Source organism: Cicer arietinum, chromosome 7, assembly GCF_000331145.2.
Source record: "Cicer arietinum cultivar CDC Frontier isolate Library 1 chromosome 7, Cicar.CDCFrontier_v2.0, whole genome shotgun sequence".
NCBI lineage: Eukaryota > Viridiplantae > Streptophyta > Magnoliopsida > Fabales > Fabaceae > Cicer > Cicer arietinum.
The window spans coordinates 2,124,404-2,146,232 of NC_021166.2; the positions used below are offsets into that span (position 1 = coordinate 2,124,404).

The 21,829-nt window shown below is 34.2% G+C and overlaps 3 protein-coding genes across 7 annotated transcripts in view; 1 reads left to right on the top strand and 2 right to left on the bottom strand.

The window, feature by feature from the left end:
- Nucleotides 1-149: 149 nt before the first annotated feature.
- Nucleotides 150-5,569, bottom strand: LOC101514620 (uncharacterized). Its single transcript, XM_012717927.3, has 9 exons — nucleotides 3,028-5,569; nucleotides 2,820-2,924; nucleotides 2,544-2,696; nucleotides 2,126-2,289; nucleotides 1,848-1,995; nucleotides 1,419-1,541; nucleotides 1,240-1,327; nucleotides 596-1,111; nucleotides 150-402 (listed from the first exon to the last, which is right to left on the bottom strand). The coding sequence occupies exons 1-8, from the start codon at nucleotides 5,425-5,427 to the stop codon at nucleotides 945-947; spliced, it is 3,348 nt and encodes a 1,115-aa protein (XP_012573381.1). The 5' UTR covers nucleotides 5,428-5,569; the 3' UTR covers nucleotides 150-402; nucleotides 596-944.
- Nucleotides 5,570-7,094: 1,525 nt separating this feature from the next.
- LOC101515046 (uncharacterized) lies at nucleotides 7,095-15,308 on the bottom strand. Of its 5 annotated transcripts, none has more exons than XM_004507769.4 (15): nucleotides 15,050-15,307; nucleotides 14,560-14,639; nucleotides 13,963-14,080; nucleotides 13,694-13,872; nucleotides 13,005-13,087; nucleotides 12,724-12,908; nucleotides 11,325-11,386; nucleotides 11,018-11,120; nucleotides 10,810-10,929; nucleotides 10,069-10,188; nucleotides 9,827-9,947; nucleotides 9,588-9,744; nucleotides 9,264-9,336; nucleotides 8,106-8,233; nucleotides 7,095-7,447 (listed from the first exon to the last, which is right to left on the bottom strand). In XM_004507769.4, the coding sequence occupies exons 1-15, from the start codon at nucleotides 15,126-15,128 to the stop codon at nucleotides 7,325-7,327; spliced, it is 1,731 nt and encodes a 576-aa protein (XP_004507826.1). In that variant the 5' UTR covers nucleotides 15,129-15,307; the 3' UTR covers nucleotides 7,095-7,324. The 5 variants fall into 5 exon arrangements, 3 of the variants coding, with proteins under 3 accessions (XP_004507826.1, XP_004507827.1, XP_012573423.1); XM_004507770.4 differs by having other exon boundaries at nucleotides 13,963-14,067; nucleotides 15,050-15,305; XR_003474238.2 differs by lacking the exon at nucleotides 7,095-7,447 and having other exon boundaries at nucleotides 8,168-8,233; nucleotides 9,554-9,744; nucleotides 15,050-15,308.
- Nucleotides 15,309-17,599: 2,291 nt separating this feature from the next.
- LOC101488228 (bifunctional dethiobiotin synthetase/7,8-diamino-pelargonic acid aminotransferase, mitochondrial) overlaps nucleotides 17,600-21,829 on the top strand; it is a 12,247-nt gene continuing 8,017 nt past the window's right edge. Inside the window, exons 1-4 of the mRNA XM_004507772.4 lie at nucleotides 17,600-18,390; nucleotides 19,201-19,371; nucleotides 20,198-20,459; nucleotides 20,659-20,739. Of these exons, the coding sequence (XP_004507829.1) occupies nucleotides 17,789-18,390; nucleotides 19,201-19,371; nucleotides 20,198-20,459; nucleotides 20,659-20,739 (1,116 nt within the window). The 5' untranslated portion in view covers nucleotides 17,600-17,788. The remainder of the gene's footprint in view (nucleotides 18,391-19,200; nucleotides 19,372-20,197; nucleotides 20,460-20,658; nucleotides 20,740-21,829) is intronic.

Genomic DNA, 21,829 nt, shown 5'->3' on the forward strand with positions numbered 1-21,829 from the left:
AACAGACAGGAGATGTGTATATATATATATATATATATATATATATATATATATATATATATATATATATATATATATATATATGTATATATATAACAAAAAAAAAAATCACCTTTATTTATACAGCTTCAAAAGCCAAAAACACATAATTGAGCATGCAAATTCATATCATTAAGAATATATATCATATAATTATATTTAAGCAATTCAATAAAATGTTGATGACAAAAATGAATTTGCTCCATCTGAACATGGGAAGCATAATTCATCATTATCCTCTCCATATGAAGCACAAGAGACATGTTTGTTAAATATATACACATCCCTCCATAAAGCATGGTTCCTCCTCAGTGGATCATAAAACTAAAATTATCGCTACCATGGCCATGATCACGTGTAAAACTGCAAAAAGATTAAAAAAGCATAGGACAATCAGCATTACCCTCATTACCAAAAGAGAAAACTATATTTAAAGCCAGCATTTGTATAAGCTAACATTTGTCACAGGTTCCATCTCCTCCTTCAGCAAAATACTAACAATATTAATTATTAACATTAACCGTTGTAAAAAAAACATATTAAAAAAATCACTCACAGTGTGATATAATGATATTCCACATCTAGCTTTGTTTTCTTCAGAGCACCACGCCGCTACCCGAGAAAATCCATGCTATATAGTGCATTAACTGCACTACGCTAAATACCACTAAAGGCAATAATATAAGTCTGTCTAGACTAAACCAAGGCATGATATTACATACAACAAGCTTTTATAAGCTTGAATATACTCCTTTAAATATATAGTTTTCCCTTTTAAAGCAAGGAGCTTGTTGGCGCCTTGAACTGGAAGAAACATGATTCGCCTTATTTCCCTTCGATTATTACACCAATTCTAGGCTACATATAATGTAAGAAGGGAAATTGATTGTTTCCAGATCAATTGACTATTTCACATTCATTGAAGCAGCCATACTCCTTAGCTTCTTCGAGATTTCGGAAAACGATGGTCTTTCTGTAGGATCAGAAGCCCAACAACTTTCCATTAGAGACTTCCACTCAGGATCGCACCATGTCGGGATTTGAGGACGCAAACTGTTGTTCACAATTCCTCCTAAAAAACAAAGTAATAAGACAATATCAAAAATTGGTAGAATCACTTTGTGGCGGCCTAAACAAGAAGATAAATCATAACATGCTAAAACAAATTGCTGTGTATTTAGTTTGTCACTTGGTCCTCACCTATTATTGAAGCACAATGCAAATCAGCATAAGGTTCATCCCCTGTGAGTAATTCCCACATGACTATCCCGAACGAGTAAACATCGATCTACATCACAAGCAAGTATAGCTGTAAGGATCATCTGATAAGACGAAAGCGATATTAGTAATGCAAATTCAAAAAGCTATGCCAAGAATACCTTCTCCGACACCATATTGCTTTTCCCGCTAAGAAGTTCAGGTGCCATCCATGGCAAAGTTCCGCGTACCCCTCCAGACACTAGAGTATGCTGTTTAACTTTTGATAGACCTAAATCACCAATCTGAAAAAACACACAGACATTGTCTCAATATCTTCTAGCAGGTTTTGTGTGTGTGCACTGTTTGTGCATGTATAGGAAGTTTGTCTATTTCAGTGTTGTCAATTGTGAATCTTGGAAAACAGTGGTTTGTTCAAATTCCGTTACGCTATAGTGCTGTAATAACTCTTATTTGACAACACTTTGTACTAGATTACGTATCGCTGAACAATAGTGATTTGTTCAATTTAAGCTACGCTATAGTACCGCTATTTGACAACACTAGTCTATTTAGATAATGAATTATTTTATTGCAATGCTTGAGAGTACCTTGCAGACAGGCCGTTGTGGATCTCTCATATTAACCAATAGATTCTCACATTTCAAATCAAAATGCACAATGTTCTTTCCATGCAAATACTCCATCCCAAATGCAGCATCCATGGCTATAATGAGCCTCTTCCGACGATCTATCGTTCTGTTAAATTCCTCCAAGAAAACAACATAAATAATAAATCACTGGTCCACAAAATTTTCAGATCGGATTGTATACACTCTAGTGCTTGAAAATATTGATGAAACGTAAACTCAAGCATACGTCATATTACCTGTCTTTCTTATGCAAGAACTGTTTCAAAGATCCATTAACCATGAATTCTGTCACTGTTGCTAAAGACCCATCAGGACCATCACGAACAATACCATAGAAGGAGACAACATTCGGATGATGCAATGAACTCAGCATCAATGCCTCCTTCCAGAAATCTGCAATCTGGGACAACAACCAAAACGAAATCACTATAGAGTTGGGGCTCTAATGAATGTTTCAATATAGACAATACTACTTGTAAGCATTTTTACTTTATCATTTCTCATACATAGTATACTTAAACTGTGGTATTTCAGATTTTTTTTTTCATCCTACAAAAATTGAGTGAATTTCTCCAGAGTTTAAACCGAATTTCTCCAGAGTTTAAACCAACAGTTACTTAAACAAAAGGAAAAACTATCAGATACTAATATTACCAATCTTGCTCTTTCAGATGGTCTTCCAGCAAAACAACTGGCTTTTATTCTCTTAATGGCAACATCAGAACCTTTCCATTTCCCGTGATAAACAGCCCCATAAGTTCCAGTACCTAGCTCACGGATCTCCTCCAAATCATCATTTTTAATCGTCTGAAAAATTATTATCGGCCTATCATCAAACATGATTCACGTGGGAAAAGAAAGACCACAAAAGACCTCAAACAAAAAGTGATGTGAACATAATGATGGATTTGAGTAAGATAGCATGAATACCTGCAATCCCCTAGCAATTGCTTCTGCCTCAGCCTTTGTAGGCTCAATTTTAGAAGTATCTACATGGTCGTTTTCGGTGTCCAATTCTACATCACCATGAGCATTCTACATGACAAACACAAATGATATATAAGTCAATGTGACACAAAACTACATTTTCCTTTGGAAATAAGAAAACAAAAATCACTACATTCCTAAAATTCCTCACCACTGGTTCAACTTCATTTTCTGTTTCTTCTTTGGCAATTGAATTGTGCTTCTGAGAGCCATCGTGCTCTTCAGCTGTAGGTTTCACCTCGTCGTGACTTTCTAATGCAGCCTTTTTAACACAAGCAATCAACTCAGGCAAGAAAATGAATTGATCAGCTAAATCCTTAGAATCTTCACGAGGAGAACAGTCCTTATCAGCCAGCTTCTCAGCATCTCCACACTTATTACATTCCACAACAGAAGCGGCTGTGTTGGATACATCTTCAACAATTTGATTTTGCTCTTTAAAAGATATACTTTGCACATTAGTGTTCTCAACCTTGTCCTCATTTTTTGCCTCTTTTCCTTCCCCAAGCAAACTTGAAGATTGCAAACCCATCGCTTCAGTCAAATGAGTATCGTTTTTCAAAACTTCATTATTGCGAACCATATTAAAAGATGGTTGTTGCAGCTGCATAGATTCCAAGCAGGCACCAGCAATTATGTCCTGTGGGGGATGAATGACATCTACGATAACTGGAGGTTGATTTTCCTGACCAATGGCCACCGGATTCAACTTTGGCACATTTGCATAAGGGTATTCAGGGATGGCTGACACATCATGACCCGGAAATTTCTGTGAGGAATCAACCCAAACACTTTGGCTATCTGGTCCAACAAAAAATCCTGGATTGCCCTCTCCCCTGATTATTCCAGCATTCATAACACCGTCAACCGGCTGAGGTAGAGTAGTTACCTCGTGCTGTGGTCCAATATGAACCGGAGTTGGACCATTTCTCCAGAGAGTATAACCAGGCGCGTGTCCACGAGGCATGGCGTAATTATTATCTACTCCATAAGGAGAAGTAGTATTTCCATACTGCACAATGGGTTCTTCCAAAGGAGGAATTTGTAGATGTGGTAAAGCAGCCATGGCTTGGTCAGGAAACAGTTCAACGCCTAATTCAGGTCCAGCTTGTTGATGAACGTGATTGGAAGGAAAAGTGTGTCCATCGATCATACTACCATGTCCGGGAGGGAAATTAATGATAGGAACATCACCAACAAAATGATCATTCACTCTTCCTGATCCAGAGACATGTCCTCTTGGTTCCTCAGCCCTAGAAGAACTCTGACGCTGCAAACCCCATCCTCTCTCGAGATTCTGAGAATCGTTATAAACAGACCTAGGATCACTATTTTGTTCATTAGGATACATAGCAGGCTGTAACTTGGCATCAGCATTCACTGTGAGAGCATCCATACTTGGGTGGCATTCTTGACATGGAATGGCAACAGGTGGAAGTATATTAGGATGTTCCAAATGCGGTGGAGGTCTCTGAAAACTCATGCGACAATGCTCGCATATACTATTCCCATCATGAGCATGGGAACCATGAAGAATGTTGCCTGGAAAACCAGACTTATCACCCTGTGGTGGTGCTCCAGTTGGCATCCAAACAACATTTTCGGGATACTGTGGGTCGTACATAGGATGATGATTTACATGATGTCGAGCATACTCATCCGACACTCTATCAGTGCCCTTATCTGGCATCTCAGGAAACGGCATACGGTACCTTGTGCCAGAAGGAGAAGATGGGAACTCAACCAATGATCTGGAGTCATGGAGACACTGACCATGATGTCTAGGAGAGTAATAAGCAGGATTCCACGGAGCATCAATTTCGCTATACCTCTGGTTCATAGGTTGCTGCTGGTGCTGGATAGGGATATGATGCAAATTGTATTGGGACATTGCTATTTCCCCACTTCTTTGGCTATGAATCCCATTCTCGACGCTGATCGGATTAATGAACTGATCAGGCACATGGATATCCTCGACCATAGGAAACTCCATTTGTTGCAATCTCCTAAACTCAGAAGCATCATTTAAACTATTCAATGCATCCACATACCTCCTCTCAGAATCATCCCCATCAATAAAGTGTGAACCATCCTGTTCGGATTGCGAAAACAAGAAAATCCTAAGCCTAGTGAACCCATCTCCTGAACCTAACTTGTCATACTCTTCCATCATGTTAACCACATCATCATCATTAACAACAGAAACAAGGGCATCAAGATCTTCATCAGGCTGCTGATACTTCAAAACAGCAACACCTTCATACAACTCCCTCATCTTTCCCATCAACTCATCAAAGCTAATATCTCTCAAAACACTCACAATTCTTGTCTCTCCACCAACATAACGCAGTTTCCCATCTTGTGGACGTGGCATTATGCTACCTAGAAAGCTACACAAGAATTTGACACGCCGGCCATCGTCGTTCGAACCACCCGATCCGGTGGTTGTGGCCGGGGATCGAATGGCAGTGGGACTATCCATGATAAAGTGTTGTCTATGATCAATTACAGACTCAGACTCGCTCAAACATTGAAACACTTTATTACACATCACATCATAAAGTTTCACAAACCTCCAACATGAACCAACCACACAAGTGCTTTTAACATTACAAAATCAAAAACAAAATGAAAATAAAAAACCAATCACGTTTTTCAGATCAACCACAAACCAATAACAAGAACAATAATAATAATTATTACATTAATAATTTAGAAACACGAAAAGATTTGAAGGGCCTCTGAGTATAGATCTAAATATGGAGGAGAAGTAGCGATATACCTGAGATGGGGAATAGGAATTACCCAGATATCAAAATTCGAAATTTAAGAGTGGAAAAATGACCCAATGAAAAAATATTTGATGGGATTGGGTAAAGTCACGTAACGTTTTTGGTTCTCTCTTTCTCACACACACACTTATTAGTTATTGAGATTTGTTTATTGAGAGTAGTGAGCTGAGAGATGGAAAAGGAAAGAGATTGAAGAGGGAATTTCAATAAGGAAGATTAAATTGAATAGGAAGATGAAGAAGATGATGATGATGATGATGGTGATGATGATGGTGGTGGTGATGGTGATGAAGAAACGCCATGGGAAGAGAAGAGAGAGTGGGGTTGTGGGTGAATGATGGATGGTTCCAAAATGCGATGCCTTGTTGCCATGTAGGGTAACACGTGGCACTTTCTCGTAACGGTATTTATTTGTTTATTCGCATATTGTTTTTTTATCTGCCTCCGCATATGCCTTTGCCCTTTGGCTTTTCATGTTGCAACGTCACCGCCACAACACTTTCTTTTCTAAAAAAAATACATATGAAATTGTGTTAAGTGAATAGATTACATTTTTTTTTTGAAGGAAGTGAATAGATTAGATTAGATATATGCGTGTTCTTGATTAGATTTTGTTTTTTAGGAAGTGAATAGATTAAATATATGCGTGTTCTTGATTAGATTTTGTTTTTTAGGAAGTGTTCATGATAAGATTTGAATCTCATGATGATGTTATTTATAAATGGCTATGTTACTTTGGTAATATATACTCAGTTGCTATTATAAATAAAAAATAATTACTTTTACTATAATTTATAATAATTATCAAGATTTGAGATCATCTTTTATTATATTTATAATAGTGACTAATTGGAGTATTAGTCTTCAATTTTATTTTGTTAATTTTTACTTTACCTTTTCACTTATAATAGTGACGAATAAAAGTATCATTTGTTAATTTTATTTTATCATTCTATCCAAGGGGATTAAATTATTTACTTTTATATTTTAGTAAAAAATACTTTTATAATATTCTGAACATATTACGAAAATTTGAATTCAAAAAATCATTGTTTAAAAAGAATTACAAATAAAAATAAAATAAAATATATTTATAAAATAAAAATTTATTCAATCATATTTTTTATTCTAAATATCAATCGAATTTAATAAATATGTACTATTAGTGCAAATTAATTTTATTTTGTCATCCAAAAAAATTACCTATTTTTCTTTATCATACCATCACTTATTCCAATAAAAAACATACACAGTACAGTAAAATCACCGTGGACAAAGATATTACTACTTCCATAATTATATAACATTTTTTGAGAAAATAATTTATCCTTAAACATAAACACTTTTTAAATGTTACATACATTTATTATTATTTCTTCAAACATACCTTTTATTAATAATACTAATTTATCTTGAAAACAAAAAATCAAATTAAATACAATCATATATAGAGTATTTTAGTATCATGGACAGATTAAATTCACCGTTTATTTTTCTTCATTATGTGAGAAGGACAATTACATTTATAATTAGAGAGAGGTAATACTATCTCTGAACAAGAGTGGAGTGGACATAAATTTGTTTTTTAGGCTTTGTAAATCGTAAAGAGCATCAAATCCTATTTGAAAGTTTGCGTCCAACTGTCCGAGCATTCTACTATGCCAAGGCTTGAGCCATCGTGGAACGATTAGAGAGCTGCTGTTCATAAAGACCACGGAATATCTTGTATTTGGCATCATGGTACTTTTTCACTTTTGGATCATTAGATGGATGAATAACCTGCAAAAATCCATGCACCTCATTAGCTGTCCAGGGGAAACTGGGAGCAGCAATGTTTTATTTCATCACAAGTGAAACACCTCGCTAGGATGAGATACTAATTAAAAGAAGGCATTAGAATGCAAAATATGGTGATATAGTCCGCAGGAAATTGAATTTAGTAGCTCGGAGTTCATCTAATCATCTACTTAGTGTTAATAGACTGAGGCACAATAAATATGATTAATGCAGCCTCTCGGACTCACTGCCCGGTGGCGCCTTTAAAAGACTAGGAAGTATAACAAATCATGTCTGTGTTTTTAACTAGTAGTAAAAAGAGAGTATCGCATTCCAAACTATTTAATGGACTCGCTTCACAAAACAGTGCAAATTGGTAATAGTATCACAAGGAATTTGACCAAAAATATACAGACTATGTAACAATTGGTTGTTACTACACTTTTTATGCTGATTTAAATACATATATTTCAGATCCTACTTGTTTGGTAGTTCCAACTTTAGTCTCACTTTACTGCTAAAATGTTTATGACACGGCATCAAGATCTATTTACAAACACCATCCCGTCATGTAACTTTATGGCATTGGCCTTAATTTCTAATCTGAAAAAAAAAAAATATTATATAGAGAAAATAAAGATAGAAAGAAAGACGTCCACACCTGACCAGCTGCATTCAGGGATTTCATGGCCTCCCTAAGGCTATCATATTTCTTTGTAGCAACAGCACCCAGAATAGCAGCACCCAAGAGCACAGATTCACTTTCCCTTGGAAGAATTATAGGGCAACCTGGGAAAATTATAAATGTGATTCATTATTTCAAAAAAGCTGAGCACACTATCATAGTATCTCGTTTTTTAACAACAATATCATACTCTTAAAAAGCAGAACATAGACACACATTTGACCATCCACTTCATTCCTTATCATTTGGATGCTTGGGAAGTTACAGCTATTTTTATTGATAAATTTAAACAAATTAAATTAAGATAGAATCCAGATGATCGAACAATTTCAAGCTAGATTTTGCAGGGGACTAAGTCCCCAAATACTTGTGCCATGTATGAAATCTCAAATACAAACCAGGGTGTTCTAGATTTTGCAGGGGACTAAGTCCCCAAATACTTGTGCCATGTATGAAATCTCAAATACAAACCAGGGTGTTCTAGATTTTGCAGGGGACTAAGTCCCCAAATACTTGTGCCATGTATGAAATCTCAAATACAAACCAGGGTGTTCTAGATTTTGCAGGGGACTAAGTCCCCAAATACTTGTGCCATGTATGAAATCTCAAATACAAACCAGGGTGTTCTAGATTTTGCAGGGGACTAAGTCCCCAAATACTTGTGCCATGTATGAAATCTCAAATACAAACCAGGGTGTTCAAAATTTGAAGTGGAGACATAACAAAGTTTGGATTGATTCTGTTCCAAAAGAAAAATAAAACGGTTTAGTCCATGCTTTATGCATACCATGTATACATACATAACATGCGATATTACATATTAGATTGAAATTCTCGACTCTTCTTGTTTTTCTAATGTTGCATTAATGTACTTTGTGTTATTGTAATATAGTTAGTTATCATTGGAAGATAAGAATTTGAAACAGAATTATATACTGCTGATATTCTATTTTAACTTTAGGTTTCTATTGACATGAAACACTAACATATGGTTTGCAAGCAAACCAAACCTTGAACTGTGGATTGGTTTGTAAAATACATGAAAAAGCTGCACTTAGTATATGGCAAAACCGATACAATAATGTGCATGCATATACAATTGCCTTCTGCCCCCACCCCTTCCTCAATACATACCAATAATATCAGCATGTTCCTGAATGAAGATAGGGTTCTTTGATAGGCCGCCACATGCAAGTAGTGTATTGATCTGTGAACAAAGACAGAAAAGTTATAATGATATTAAAGGCCATCAATGCTGTATCAACAACCAAGAGTAATGACTTGGCCACATAACAGGAATATACAACAATTATACAAGTTACTCTGGGGGCTCTACCTTCATAGCAAGGTACATTTCAGTGGGTGTGGGTGTAAACGTGAAATGAATGTTAAAAACTAGCCAACCCAAAGAACTTGGTAATAACCTCAAATATGTGTCACGGCATTGTGCATCCTTACTTTGTGACCATGGGCATTGCAATGCTCTACAATGTGACGCGTGCCATATGCAATGCCCTGCACAGTTGCCAGGTATAGAAGAGCCAACTGTTTGTCACTTGTGTCAAGTGACAAACCATAGATAACTCCTTTTGCTTTTGGGTCTGCAATGGGAGACCTGGGTCAACATATATAACAGTCTATTATTCAGAAGTCAATGTTGCATATAAATAAGGGGAAAGATGTTGGTTGCCAAATACCTGTTCCCATGAAAATCAGGAAGAACGTGTAAATCTTCAGTCAGGGCACCTAAAAAGGATTGGTTCTGCTCAACCATTATTGTATCCAAGAGCTTGTTCAGAAGCTCAAACACTGAGATCTCTGAAATATTAAAGCATAGAAAATTAGCCTTGTTAAAATTTAGTCAAACATAAAATCAGTCTCGTTAGTGTAAACATTTAGTATATTCCAAATGATGGAAAAAAGGAGAAAAAAACCTTACTTTGGGAAGCGGCTCGATTTGCAAGACGTACCGAAGCAGCATGGTTTTCAATTACATGATCCAATAATGCACCAGTAGCACTCTGCCCACCTTCAGTCAGCCAATATTCCGGTACCATTGCTGCAAATTCAGATCAAGAAAAATGCATCACAACATTGCACATGCAAGAAAAGCAATGATGAATACTTTAATTAATATTAAATAAAATAGAAGATGGTGGAAACTGAACAGGTTATCAAGTGATCCTGTCAAATGTTAACTCCAGTGTCCGATACCTCCTACATTTTATGCCAATATCAATGTTCCATATAGAACAACTAACAATAAATAGCCATGCAAATATGTTCACAAAGACGCACATAGGAATGACATTAATAAAATTAAAGTAAAAAGAGTACACAAAATCAATGCAAAATGAGACAAATATTCAGCCCAAATGAATACGTTTGAGATATAAGTTCTAACCAAAGATGGGAGCTATTTATGAATTTTCAACCCCAACCAAATAACTTACAATTATTATCAAAAACGAAAATTACAATTGTCACTTGAAAGTTGAAGTTGCAATTTTCAACCATTGAGGTATTAACATCTGAACTGCATAATTTTTCATGGTAGCTATTCCCAATAAATAGTACACAGGCCACAGTAACTTCAAATGTCATTTAAGAAAGAAGTACAATGACGTCCAGAATTCAGATTTAATTGATACAATGGAGAAAATAAAAGTTTACTGTTTACCTGACCAAAATGGCCCCCAAACCCCTGGAATGAACAATTTGCTCCGTGATACAGCCATGTGGCATGTAGAAGTACCACAAACTAACACCATGCGATTGCAAATTGCTTCCTTGTCTTGCTCTGAGGATACATAAATGCTTCAAGTTAAGAACATTATTGTTTCTTCGGAATGACTTACAATCACAAGTATAAATTAAGTCATGACAACCTTCAGCTTCTGATGAGGGCACACTTTCAATTACCCCCACACCACCAGCATGAGCATCAATCAGTGATGTCCCAACAGGAATTCCAGGCACAAGACCCAGTTCCTGAAAATTTCAACCCATTAATGGTATTAAAAACCAGCCGCTATACAGGAGTTTGTCCCGTTGAAGGGAACAAATCTCCATAGACGGAAAAAGTTGTGCCATATTTCCAACCAATCAATGCATGTTTAGTTGTTTAATGAACCTCAAAATAACACCAGTTCAAACTTAAAAAGTAATGCATAATCTTCTGTAAAAAATTCTTGCCTTTGCTGCAGTAGGAGTAAGGCCAGAACCCAAAGGATGCCCAGGGAAAGCAACACTTCGTCCTGTTATTATGATTGATTGACTAACTATCAAGATAAGCAGTGGGAAGACAGAAATAGCAAAGAATTGCACAAACAGGTAGCAGATTCATAAGCTTACCCAAGTTTTCACTGGCCAAGCACAAAAACAAAAAACTTCAAGAAACAAACAATTACCAAAGGTCAAACATAGTATAACATACCATCTTGCTCCGTAATATTTGTTCTGAGACATTGAATTTCCAAAGGGAGAAAATAATTCAGTATAAAAGCTATGGTGGATTAACTCAGTTTTCACTGGCCAAGCACGAAAACAAAAAACTTCAAGAAACAAACAATTACCAAAGGTCAAACATAGTATAACATACCATCTTGCTCCGTAATATTTGTTCTAAGACATTGAATTTCCAAAGGGAGAAAAGAATTCAGTATAAAAGCTATGGTGGATTAACTCAGTTTGCACCAAATTATTCCACTAAATTATTTCCTGAAATTTAAAAATTGCTAGACAAGGAACAAAAAATTGATATAATCTAGTCAACGAGGTTGTTTTTGAACGCACTTTCTGTCCCATAAATAAAATTGCAAACTGAAAAAATTCATTTGCAGAGAGGGATTGCAAAAGTACATGGTACATAGCATTTTCCAATTCAGTGCCAGTACAAATCATCTACTCTTTTTTAAGGCAAAAAGATAAAGAGTGCAAAAGCATCATATGGTAAATTGGACATCCCAACTATGTTGCCACCTCAAATCAACCACCTATTATTTGCATCACCCTAAAAAGTATATTAAAATGAAAAGAGGGAAAATAAAGCTTGGGGGGACTAGACTAATACCCAAGGTAACAACAGGGTGTGAGAACAACAACTGTCTCGTTAAAAACCTTAACAGGAAAACCCAAAGAGATAAAACCTTAAAACAAGAAATTTACATTTTATTACAAGAACGGTCATGGCTCAAATTATAAACTTAGCAGTGCATGTGCGTGCTTGCATAGGTGGTTCAAAAGCTTGTCATTAATAGTCAAAGTAAGTAGGTTGTTCGAGATGCAATAAAATATATTCAGATCACCAGCACCTAATAGCTTACACTTTTGAGATGGTTTGTATCAAAATCTCAATGGACCAAGTAGTCTAGACTCCCCACCCCCCTCGAAATCCATCGTTCTCAAAAAAAAAAATTAATTGCTCCCCACATGAGCATGTGTTACCCACATATCAAGTCCAAAAGACACTTGCAAGTTGCATCAAGCACAGTGTGGTAGAGGTGTAAAATAAAACCACTCAAGTTCCATCCCTATCAATTAAGCTTTTGATATAGCTGGTTCTGGACAAGGTCAATTCTAATAAAATGAATACCTATCTTAGCATGATGTCCTTCAACAAGATCGCCCAAACCAATTTCCTCCCAAAACTCATCATCCCACCCACAAGCTTCCATATCTCGAGACTTTTTATCATTGATATACTGCATGTGAGCATGACCAAGATATGTCCATTTACAAACTGTGGTGCACAGACTGCGAGTATCATCTCCAGTAGCCCTACAAAACAGCCAGACATTAAACCAAATACCACAAGACTCGAACACCAAACTGATCCTGGACGCCACCAAGACTTGAACAACATAGAGTACCTACCTGTATGATAACCAGTCACTCAAGTCCATCCACCTGAAAACCATTGACCAATACTCTTGCAAGTTTTCTTTAACCCATAGAAGCTGGAAAGTTAGATTGCATCGGTGAAAATTTGCTAAAGCCGTAATTGAATCAATAAAAGCATTATCATACTCGAAACTTAAAATAAAATTACATTATATGAACTAACTACATCATGCAGAACCTAACCAGTTTAGTGGATTCAAAGGTAATGTAATTTTCTAATAGACAGGTTTATTTAACCACTTTACTTCAAAAGTTAAAATAAGAATATAATGATACAAATCAAGAAAACAAAAAATCGTAAAGAGCAAAAGCAAAAACTCTTTTTTGTGAAGAAATAATTGGTGAATTAATTATCCTACAAATCCTATCAACTGTGTTTAACTAGCCATCTACTCAAATGTACTATGATGTCCTTAACTTTACCCAATACAGATTATGATTCCCTATCCCATTTGCAGATGTAGTAATTAACACTTTTGTGGATTATTCCATTAACAGTTGCACCTCCATTACCATGAAAGTCTAAAATTACCATGCACTTAAAAAAGTTTGCAACAAAAAAGAAGGAAATGCTTACAATAATATTTACTAGATAGCACACAACACTACATATGGTATTATGGTGAACAGTGGCAAAATAATGGGACTAGTTCTGATTGTACCTTTGGTGGTTGCATTTCAGGTGAAACAGCTCCACCACAGTACTCCAATACAGGTGAGTTACATGTATTGATCCTTTCGGCTTGTTCTACAGCTCTATGATCCATCCATACTATCACATTTCTTCTTGAATCACCACTCCGAGAAACCGAAACAGGTGAACTGTCAGAATCCACCGCAACTAATTCATAAACAGTCAGTTACTTTACATAAAATTAAATCTTCCATAGAAAAGTACATCAATTTCAAAACACACAAAAAAACTGCATACCAAGTGAACAAGTAGCTGCAAACCCCAGACCCTTTACTTCTGTAGGTGCAACTTTTGCTTTAGAGCAAGCTGCTTTTACAGCTACACAAACTGCAAGCCATATATCTGTAGAGGATTGCTGTTTAGAACAAAAGGTTGAATGTACATTATAATAGCACTGAAAATGGAAAGCACCAATACATATCCAACTGCGCAGGAATTAACTTGAAATTCATAACCACCAGTCCACCACCCCCATTTGGAAAATCAACATAATAGATGCAAGCAGTTGCTCAGATAGAAACTGAAGCAGAAACATGATTCAGAATGGTTTGCACTGGGAGATACTTGATTCCGACATGAAATCCCAGCCATGCCAGAAACTTGGTATAGCTATATTATGGCCTCACAGGGGACCAGGTCCACTAATTTAGAACTGTTAATAAACCGCTCTCCCCCAACCCGACAAATCGTCCTTGACTAACTTAATTTGTCAATACACAATAATAATAAACAAAATAAAACCACTCTCCCTTTGAATTCCTGCTCTAATTATTAGGTGAGCATGTCATGTTACTCTTTGCTTGACTTTAATTGATTGCTATATCGCAAGCTTACCTCGACAAAGGCACCATCTTTCCATATCTGTATTGGGCTGCTAGACGAACCAAGAAGCTTTCCTTCCTCATCAAACAGACCTGCATCAGTATTAAAATTAGCGTACTGGACCATTTACACCAATTTGTCACATCTAACAATGACTAAAAGTTTATTACCATAATAATTAGATTAAAGCTATATCACATACATATATTCAAATTATAAAGGATGGTGGTAAATATGCAGAGAATCAGAAAACATAGTAAATAAATTATATAGAAATTCTAAAAATTAAAATAAATGAAGGTTGTTAAATGAGAATTAGGTTATTTTAATCTAAACCAAAACAACCGACCATACCAGCTTGGATGAAATTTCAAATAGATTTGAAAATGCAAATCATGAAGCATTCAATAAAATAAAATAAAATGTATACTTAAATTTAATCAAAAACAATAAAATAAAATCGTTGAAAAGGGAAAATAAGAGGTTAATGGTAGAAATGGACCGGCGCGAGCGCTGCCGGTGCCAACGTCGACGCCGAGGAAAATGGAGCGAGAGCTAGAAGGCTCGGCGGGAGAGGCCATGGATTGTCGAGGGAAACAGTGAGAGGGATGAATGTGTGTGAATTGGATCAAACTGCTTATCGACCTGACACTCTCAATCTCTTCTTTTGTCTCTATCTATCTTTCTTCTTTTGCTAACGGAGATATTTATTTTCCGATTTAAATTGTCATCGCTCTTGTTTCGATAATGGGATTTGAAGCAGGTGAAAGAGTGAGAAGCGTGTTTTTCACCTTGTTTACTCTTATTTTTTTAATAAAAACTGTCTTTTCTTAATTTCCAGTTTAACTTCAATTGATTTTTTTTCAAGTGTATAGGTTAATTAATGTAATGTAAATCACTTCTAATTATTATTTGTATTTAATATTTATAACATTATAAAATAAGTCAATGAATAATAATAATAATTTAGTAAAAATATTTTTTTCTATTTTAATATATATAAAATGATGAAATACAATATTATTATAGAATTGAATAAATAATGTTAACATAAACATATTAATTTAGCACTCTTCGTAACACATTGATTTACCATACCACCATTTTACATTATATATAAGGGTGATATACTTTCTTAGCCTACTTTTTCATAAATTGTCTTTCTCGATTTTTGTTATATCACAATTCTTTTATTTATTTTTGCTAATAAATTTCTTAAAAAAACTACTTTTATATTTTCTTATTTGTTTTCTCAAGTTACTCTCACATCAACTTATAATCAATTCAATTGCACTATTGTTATTTTAACATTTGAATAATTTTTTTTTTAATTATGAATAAGTATTAATTATCTAATTAAAAATTAAGATTACTCAGTTTAACCTAGTAGAGTTGCCCTTATAGTTTATGAAGAAAAAAAAAGTAACCATTAGGATGGAGCCAATATTTCAAATCACACATTTACATCATTGGTGAAATAATTTATGAACATCTTATTATTTAACATTGATTTTCAATTATTTAGAAATTTTATCTCTTCTCTATTTGTTTTCTTTTTATTACATGCCCTTGTTTTACTTGAATTTTATAGTGTATCAACTTATCAAATAATATTATTTTAATTATAATGTGTTGCGAATATTCATGTTCAAATAGTTTTGAAAATGTAAACCATGAAGCATTTTAATAAAATAAATTAAATGCAATGAATACTTCATTTTAATAAACAAAATTAAATTAAAATATTTGAAAGAAAAATTTGTATGAAATCGATATGTACATTAATAGTATAAGTGTTAAATCTATGCATAAAGAAACTCAAAGTTAAATTTATTATACACAAAATAGTAAATATATTTTGAGAAATTTATACACAATTATGAAATTTTAATTTTAAAATATAATATCTAAACTTATGTTTGATGTCATGTATTTTTATATAGTAGAATGTTAGTTAATATATTTGTCAACGGGAAGAAAAAATGTTAATAATATCGGACTTTGAATCTCTTCGATGTAATTTTTTTTATGTCTTTAGCCTAATTATAAAGCTATTTATTTTAATATTTCAAATCACACAAACACGTAACTAATATTTGTTTTCCATTATTATAACCAAAAATTAACTTTTTGTAATAGTATACGAGCAAGTCTTAATAGCTTACCTCCTAATTAACTTTTTTTTTAATAGCTCTCACTTAATTTATCTTATTAAATTTTACATGTTCTATTTATTTTCCTCAAATAACTTAATAATTGTACTTACACATCTTAAAAAATAAGAAATATTAAGTTTAAATCTAAATTATTTATAAATAATTATTTATGTAGTTATAATTAAACTGTATTTATGAAATTATGAGATTTAAATATCACAATTTATTAATCATGTAAGTTAATTTAGACATTAATATGTTTTAAATTGTATATTTTAAAAATGATCATCTATATTTTTTAATATAAATAATTTTATTAATTTTTATGGACTAATTATTAATACCTTGTTCTTTTTTGTAAAGGAGTTTAAATAGTTAAATTTTTATTTTGAAGTAGATTGACACAATGACATTTGAGTGTTTGAACTTTAAAATTCAATCAATTTAGTTGTTTAAATTTTCGAAATAGAAACTTAAATACTTAAATTAAAAAAATATCAATAAATTCAATTAGATTCTTAAAAGTTTTTTTAGTAGATATCTGTCAAAAACCAATAAACACACGTACATATTCACTTAAATTGTATTTTAATAAATAAAAATAAAACACAAAACCTCTAAAATTACAGTAAAATAAAAATAAAATAAAATAACATTTTTCAGTTTATTCCGCTAAATTATCATTTTACACATTACTATTTATTTATTAATTTGTTTTTTTATTGAAATTAAAGAGTATAGACATTTTTAAAAAGAAATAAATTGTGTAGAAGAAATTTCTATGAATTAAAGTGTAACTTTCTTACCACTAAAACTAATACTCGACGTATTAAAGAGAACGAAAAAAAAAAAGAATATACACGTGAAATCTTACTTATTTCGTCACTTCCCAATGTTGAATGGATATTTTGAAATTGACTGTGAGTTAGAAAAATAGTAAGTTTGATTGGATGTGAGTGATGGCCATTAAACTATTCTTTTTCCCTCCTCTTTCCTCTCCTCCACCTTCGGCTATACCATCCCAAAACACTTTGGTTTCGTACCACTGACGACGCTCACACCCAATCCATTCCCCTTCGTTCGCCATGCTTCGCAAACTATCATCCTCTGCCTCCCAATCTCTCGAGCTACCCTTATCCCACCCTATCTACCTCATTTGGGGCTCCAACACCGGTGTCGGCAAAACCTTAGTCTCAGCCGGTATCGCCGCTTCATCTCTCCTCTCTTCCCCTTCCCCCGTCAAATTCCACTACTTCAAGCCTCTTCAAACCGGCTTCCCTTCCGACTCCGATGCCCGCTTCGTCTTCAACACACTCCGCCACCTCCGCAACCGCAAAAATCTATTTTCTCTTTCCGCCTCAAACTGCGTTCTCAATGTCCCTCCAGCATCCACGGACCGCGCAAAGGAGAACGATATGTTCGTCGGCGAAGAAGGTTCTGGCTCCTCGGAGTTGATTTGTAAGACGTTGTATGCTTGGGAAGAGGCTGTGTCGCCGCATTTGGCCGCTGAGAGGGAAGATTTCGCTGTGAAGGACTCGGTGGTGCTGGAATCGCTGCATCGGTGTTTTCGTGAGGTGGTCAAAAGTGGTGTTGGTAAGGAGAGATCGGAAGTTATGTGCGTCGTGGAGACTGCCGGTGGAGTTGCCAGTCCAGGTCCTTCTGGTTCACTTCAATGTGACTTGTATAGGTGTGTATTTTAGTCTTGCTGCAATTTTGTAAAAATCATATACGGATTTTGTTTTATTGAAAAAAATTAGGATATCGACGTGTTTTAATAGACTCATTTGACCTTATCTAAAAAAAGTCTAATGAAAACAACTTATAATATGTATATATAAGTTTTTTTTCAACTAATTTGAGTTATTTCCATCATATCTAAATAATAGCTCATGAATCAACTTTAGGTTCATAAAAAAATTGCACCGATAAACTATTTTGAGTAGTTTCTCATAAAAAATTATTTTTATGACTTATTTTTAGGGAAAGTGATTTTTATTGCCGTGTACAAATATAAAGCAACTTATTGATTAAAAAATCGCTAACAAATAATTTCTAAAATTGTCAATCTTTTTTTCTTTCTAATCCTTACAGACAGACACCGTATATAAACACTTTTATGATAAACGTTTAAGTAATCTGATTATCCAAACTGAGACTATGTATCCAGGTGCCTAAAATTTTGATGGGTTTTCAATTAAAGTGTTAATTTTCAACGATGACGCAGGTTGCTTGCCTGTTTGTCTTAGTTTGATTTTCTTCTGCTAACAATTCATCTTCTGTTTCATCCATGTTAATCTTTGTCAGTGTGTAAATATAATCATGGGAATTTCATGCTTAACTGCTAATATTTAGCCATTTGGGCAAAGGAAGCAAACATATTACATATGTGGTATTATCCGGCACTGTTGGTGTTAAAGTGGTGCATGTGGCATAAATTTACACTACATGTCGTTTTTTTTCTTCTGTTAAATATCTTCATTCTGCCATTTTCTGTCAGGCCATTCCGTATTCCTGCAATTCTAGTTGGAGATGGCCGGCTAGGAGGTATATCTGGAACAATATCGGCTTATGAAAGTTTGACGCTTCGTGGTTATGATGTTGTTGCTATTGTTTTTGAAGATCACGGCCTTTTAAATGAGGGTCCTCTATTGTCTTACGTGAGAAACAAGTAAGCTTGATTGTACTTGTTACTATTATACTAGTATTTCATTTCTGCTTGCGACATGGGATACAGAGGATTACAATGCGTGTGCCTTTTCTATGTGTTTTTGGTAAAGCTGAAGAATTTGGAATGACATTCGTAGTAATGAGAAGTTTTGGTTAAGCAATAACCTCCAAATACTAAACAAAGCATTGGAATTCAATTAAATTAATTAGTATGCCATAAAGGAAACATTGCAATTTACTTCATTAAATAAAAGAAAAGGGTTGAAGATTTACGCCAAATGTTTGGTCACCTCAAGCATGATTTGTTTCAGCAGTTTTGAATTTTTAAAAGTTTAGTGAAGTGGTAGGCATTGAACAAGTTCCGCTAAAATCTTGTTGGGCACTCTGCATAACTACCCATAATGACCGTGTGGTTGATTTATACAGCCAAGTAAATGCACCCTGCAGATGAATGCTGATAGTACATATTCCGAGTCCAGCGGGTAAGCATGTGTCCGGGTTGCCTTTCTTTAGGATGTAGATACCTGTTGAAAAATAAGAGAATCAAAGGCATGTGATAAATCTTTGTGTCAATGGCATAGCAGAGGCTATTACTATAATATGTCATAAATACAAGAATTTACAATTGCCCTAATTACCATATTTGCATAATAGTATAGAGCAAAGTATCATCTTGTAATTTCACGCATACATACATCTAAAGTTCTTTCATAGCTGCATTTATGCTTCAGCCAATTAGTTATCTTTTCAGCTTTGACTTTTCTGCCGTTTTGCAAATTGTTTGCTCTTCATGCTTATATAATACCGTTGTCGATGACTTCATGTAGGGTTCCTGTTTTAGTGCTTCCACCAGTTCCGAAAGATCCATCAAACGACCTAATGGAATGGTTTGAAGGTTCTCATGATGTATTTAGTAATCTAAAGGAAATAATGCTATCTGCTTATTTTGAGAGAATCAAGAAGTTGCATGAAATGCCAAGTAAAGCAAGAGATATCATCTGGTGGCCTTTCACTCAACACAAACTTGTACCAGATGGAGGGGTCACGGTGATTGATTCACGCTGTGGTGAAAATTTTGCTGTCTTCAAGGTTTGTTTTGAGTAAAGTCTTTATTTGTTTACATATTTAATTTATCTTTTTTTAAAAAAAAAAATTCTTAACACATTCTATGTTGAGCTACTGCATTTAGAGTCTACTTTGGAATTATATTCAAAAGTTTTATACATTCAGTTATTCATATGTTTTATATGCTGACACTTAAATGGAACGTCCCACGATTTTTTTATAGGCTCAGAAAACAGAAGTCATAGCACCACTTTTTGATGCATGTGCTAGTTGGTGGACTCAAGGACCTGATGCTATATTGCAGGTCATCTTCATTTTTTGTGTGTTTAATTCTGTTATGCGAACTATTAATAATCACATTAATTGTTTGATTGAGGGATATATACTAAAATATGCTATTCTTACTTTCTTTAATTGTTGGTATAGTTGAAAAATTATTCCCTCTATCTTTTTAAGTTTAAATGCTTTAACAATTTCGTTTAACTCAACAATAGGGCTGAAAATGAGTAGAGTCGAACTCAATTAAGCTTTACTAGATAAGATTCAACTTCAAGCTCGACTCGACTATGACATGAACCTTTTTTTCAGCTCAAACTCGACTCGACTCAAGCTCACAAATACTTTTTTCCACTTGATAGCTCCAATCACATGAATCAAAAGTAAAAATAAAAGTTGTTTACCACTCTAGCTCGAGTCCGCTCATTAGCAATTTACTTTTATTTTTTAGATAAAATGACCGAGTAATTAAAAATATAAAATATATTATTTAAATACAATTTATTTGGAAATTTTAAAAAATAAAATATATTATTTATCTAGAAAGTTTTATTTATATATCACGCTTGTTCATGAACAAATCGAGTCGTACTACACATAACTCAATTTTAGCTCATTTATTTAATGATTTAAATTTTCAACTCATATGGTTCATGAACCAAGTTTTATAAATTTATTGTCAAATGTCTCAAACTATTTTCGAGTTGGTTTGTTTATTGTCAGCCCTATTAAAAATGTAGTTAAATAAGTTTTTAGTCTTTATTAAATTTCAAAATTTTATTTTTGGTACCTGTACAAAATTTATTAACTTTTTTAGTCCTCCGTTTTCATTTTTGGTCCTTGCTTTTTAAGTTTACTCATGTATATCTTTCGAATTTTTGAAATTTTGTTTGTAGTTATGTTTAGGACATTATAAACATTTCCCTTGGGGTGTGTTTTATTGGAGGTAGATGAAGTGGAAGCAAAATCCCTCCCAAAGCTCCTTTTGCTCTCCCTCCATTTTAGGGGGATTTGAAGGAAGGGGAGGTGACTAAAACAACTTAAAAACCATTTAACCCTCCCCATGAACGAAACACAACCCTTTAAAATTCCTCCCTTTCTACCAAACATATCTCTTT

Coding starts and splice junctions, on each gene's coding strand:
- LOC101514620 (XM_012717927.3), bottom strand. CDS start 5,427: ATGTGTAATAAAGTGTTTCAATGTTTGAGCGAGTCTGAGTCTGTAATT. Junction 2,290..2,543: donor CATCTGAAAGAGCAAGATTG/GTAATATTAGTA, acceptor TTGTTGTCCCAG/ATTGCAGATTTCTGGAAGGA. Junction 1,996..2,125: donor TTCTTGCATAAGAAAGACAG/GTAATATGACGT, acceptor GGAATTTAACAG/AACGATAGATCGTCGGAAGA.
- LOC101515046 (XM_004507769.4), bottom strand. CDS start 15,128: ATGGCCTCTCCCGCCGAGCCTTCTAGCTCTCGCTCCATTTTCCTCGGC. Junction 13,088..13,693: donor CTGAAATGCAACCACCAAAG/GTACAATCAGAA, acceptor CTAACTTTCCAG/CTTCTATGGGTTAAAGAAAA. Junction 8,234..9,263: donor GGAACATGCTGATATTATTG/GTATGTATTGAG, acceptor TAATTTTCCCAG/GTTGCCCTATAATTCTTCCA.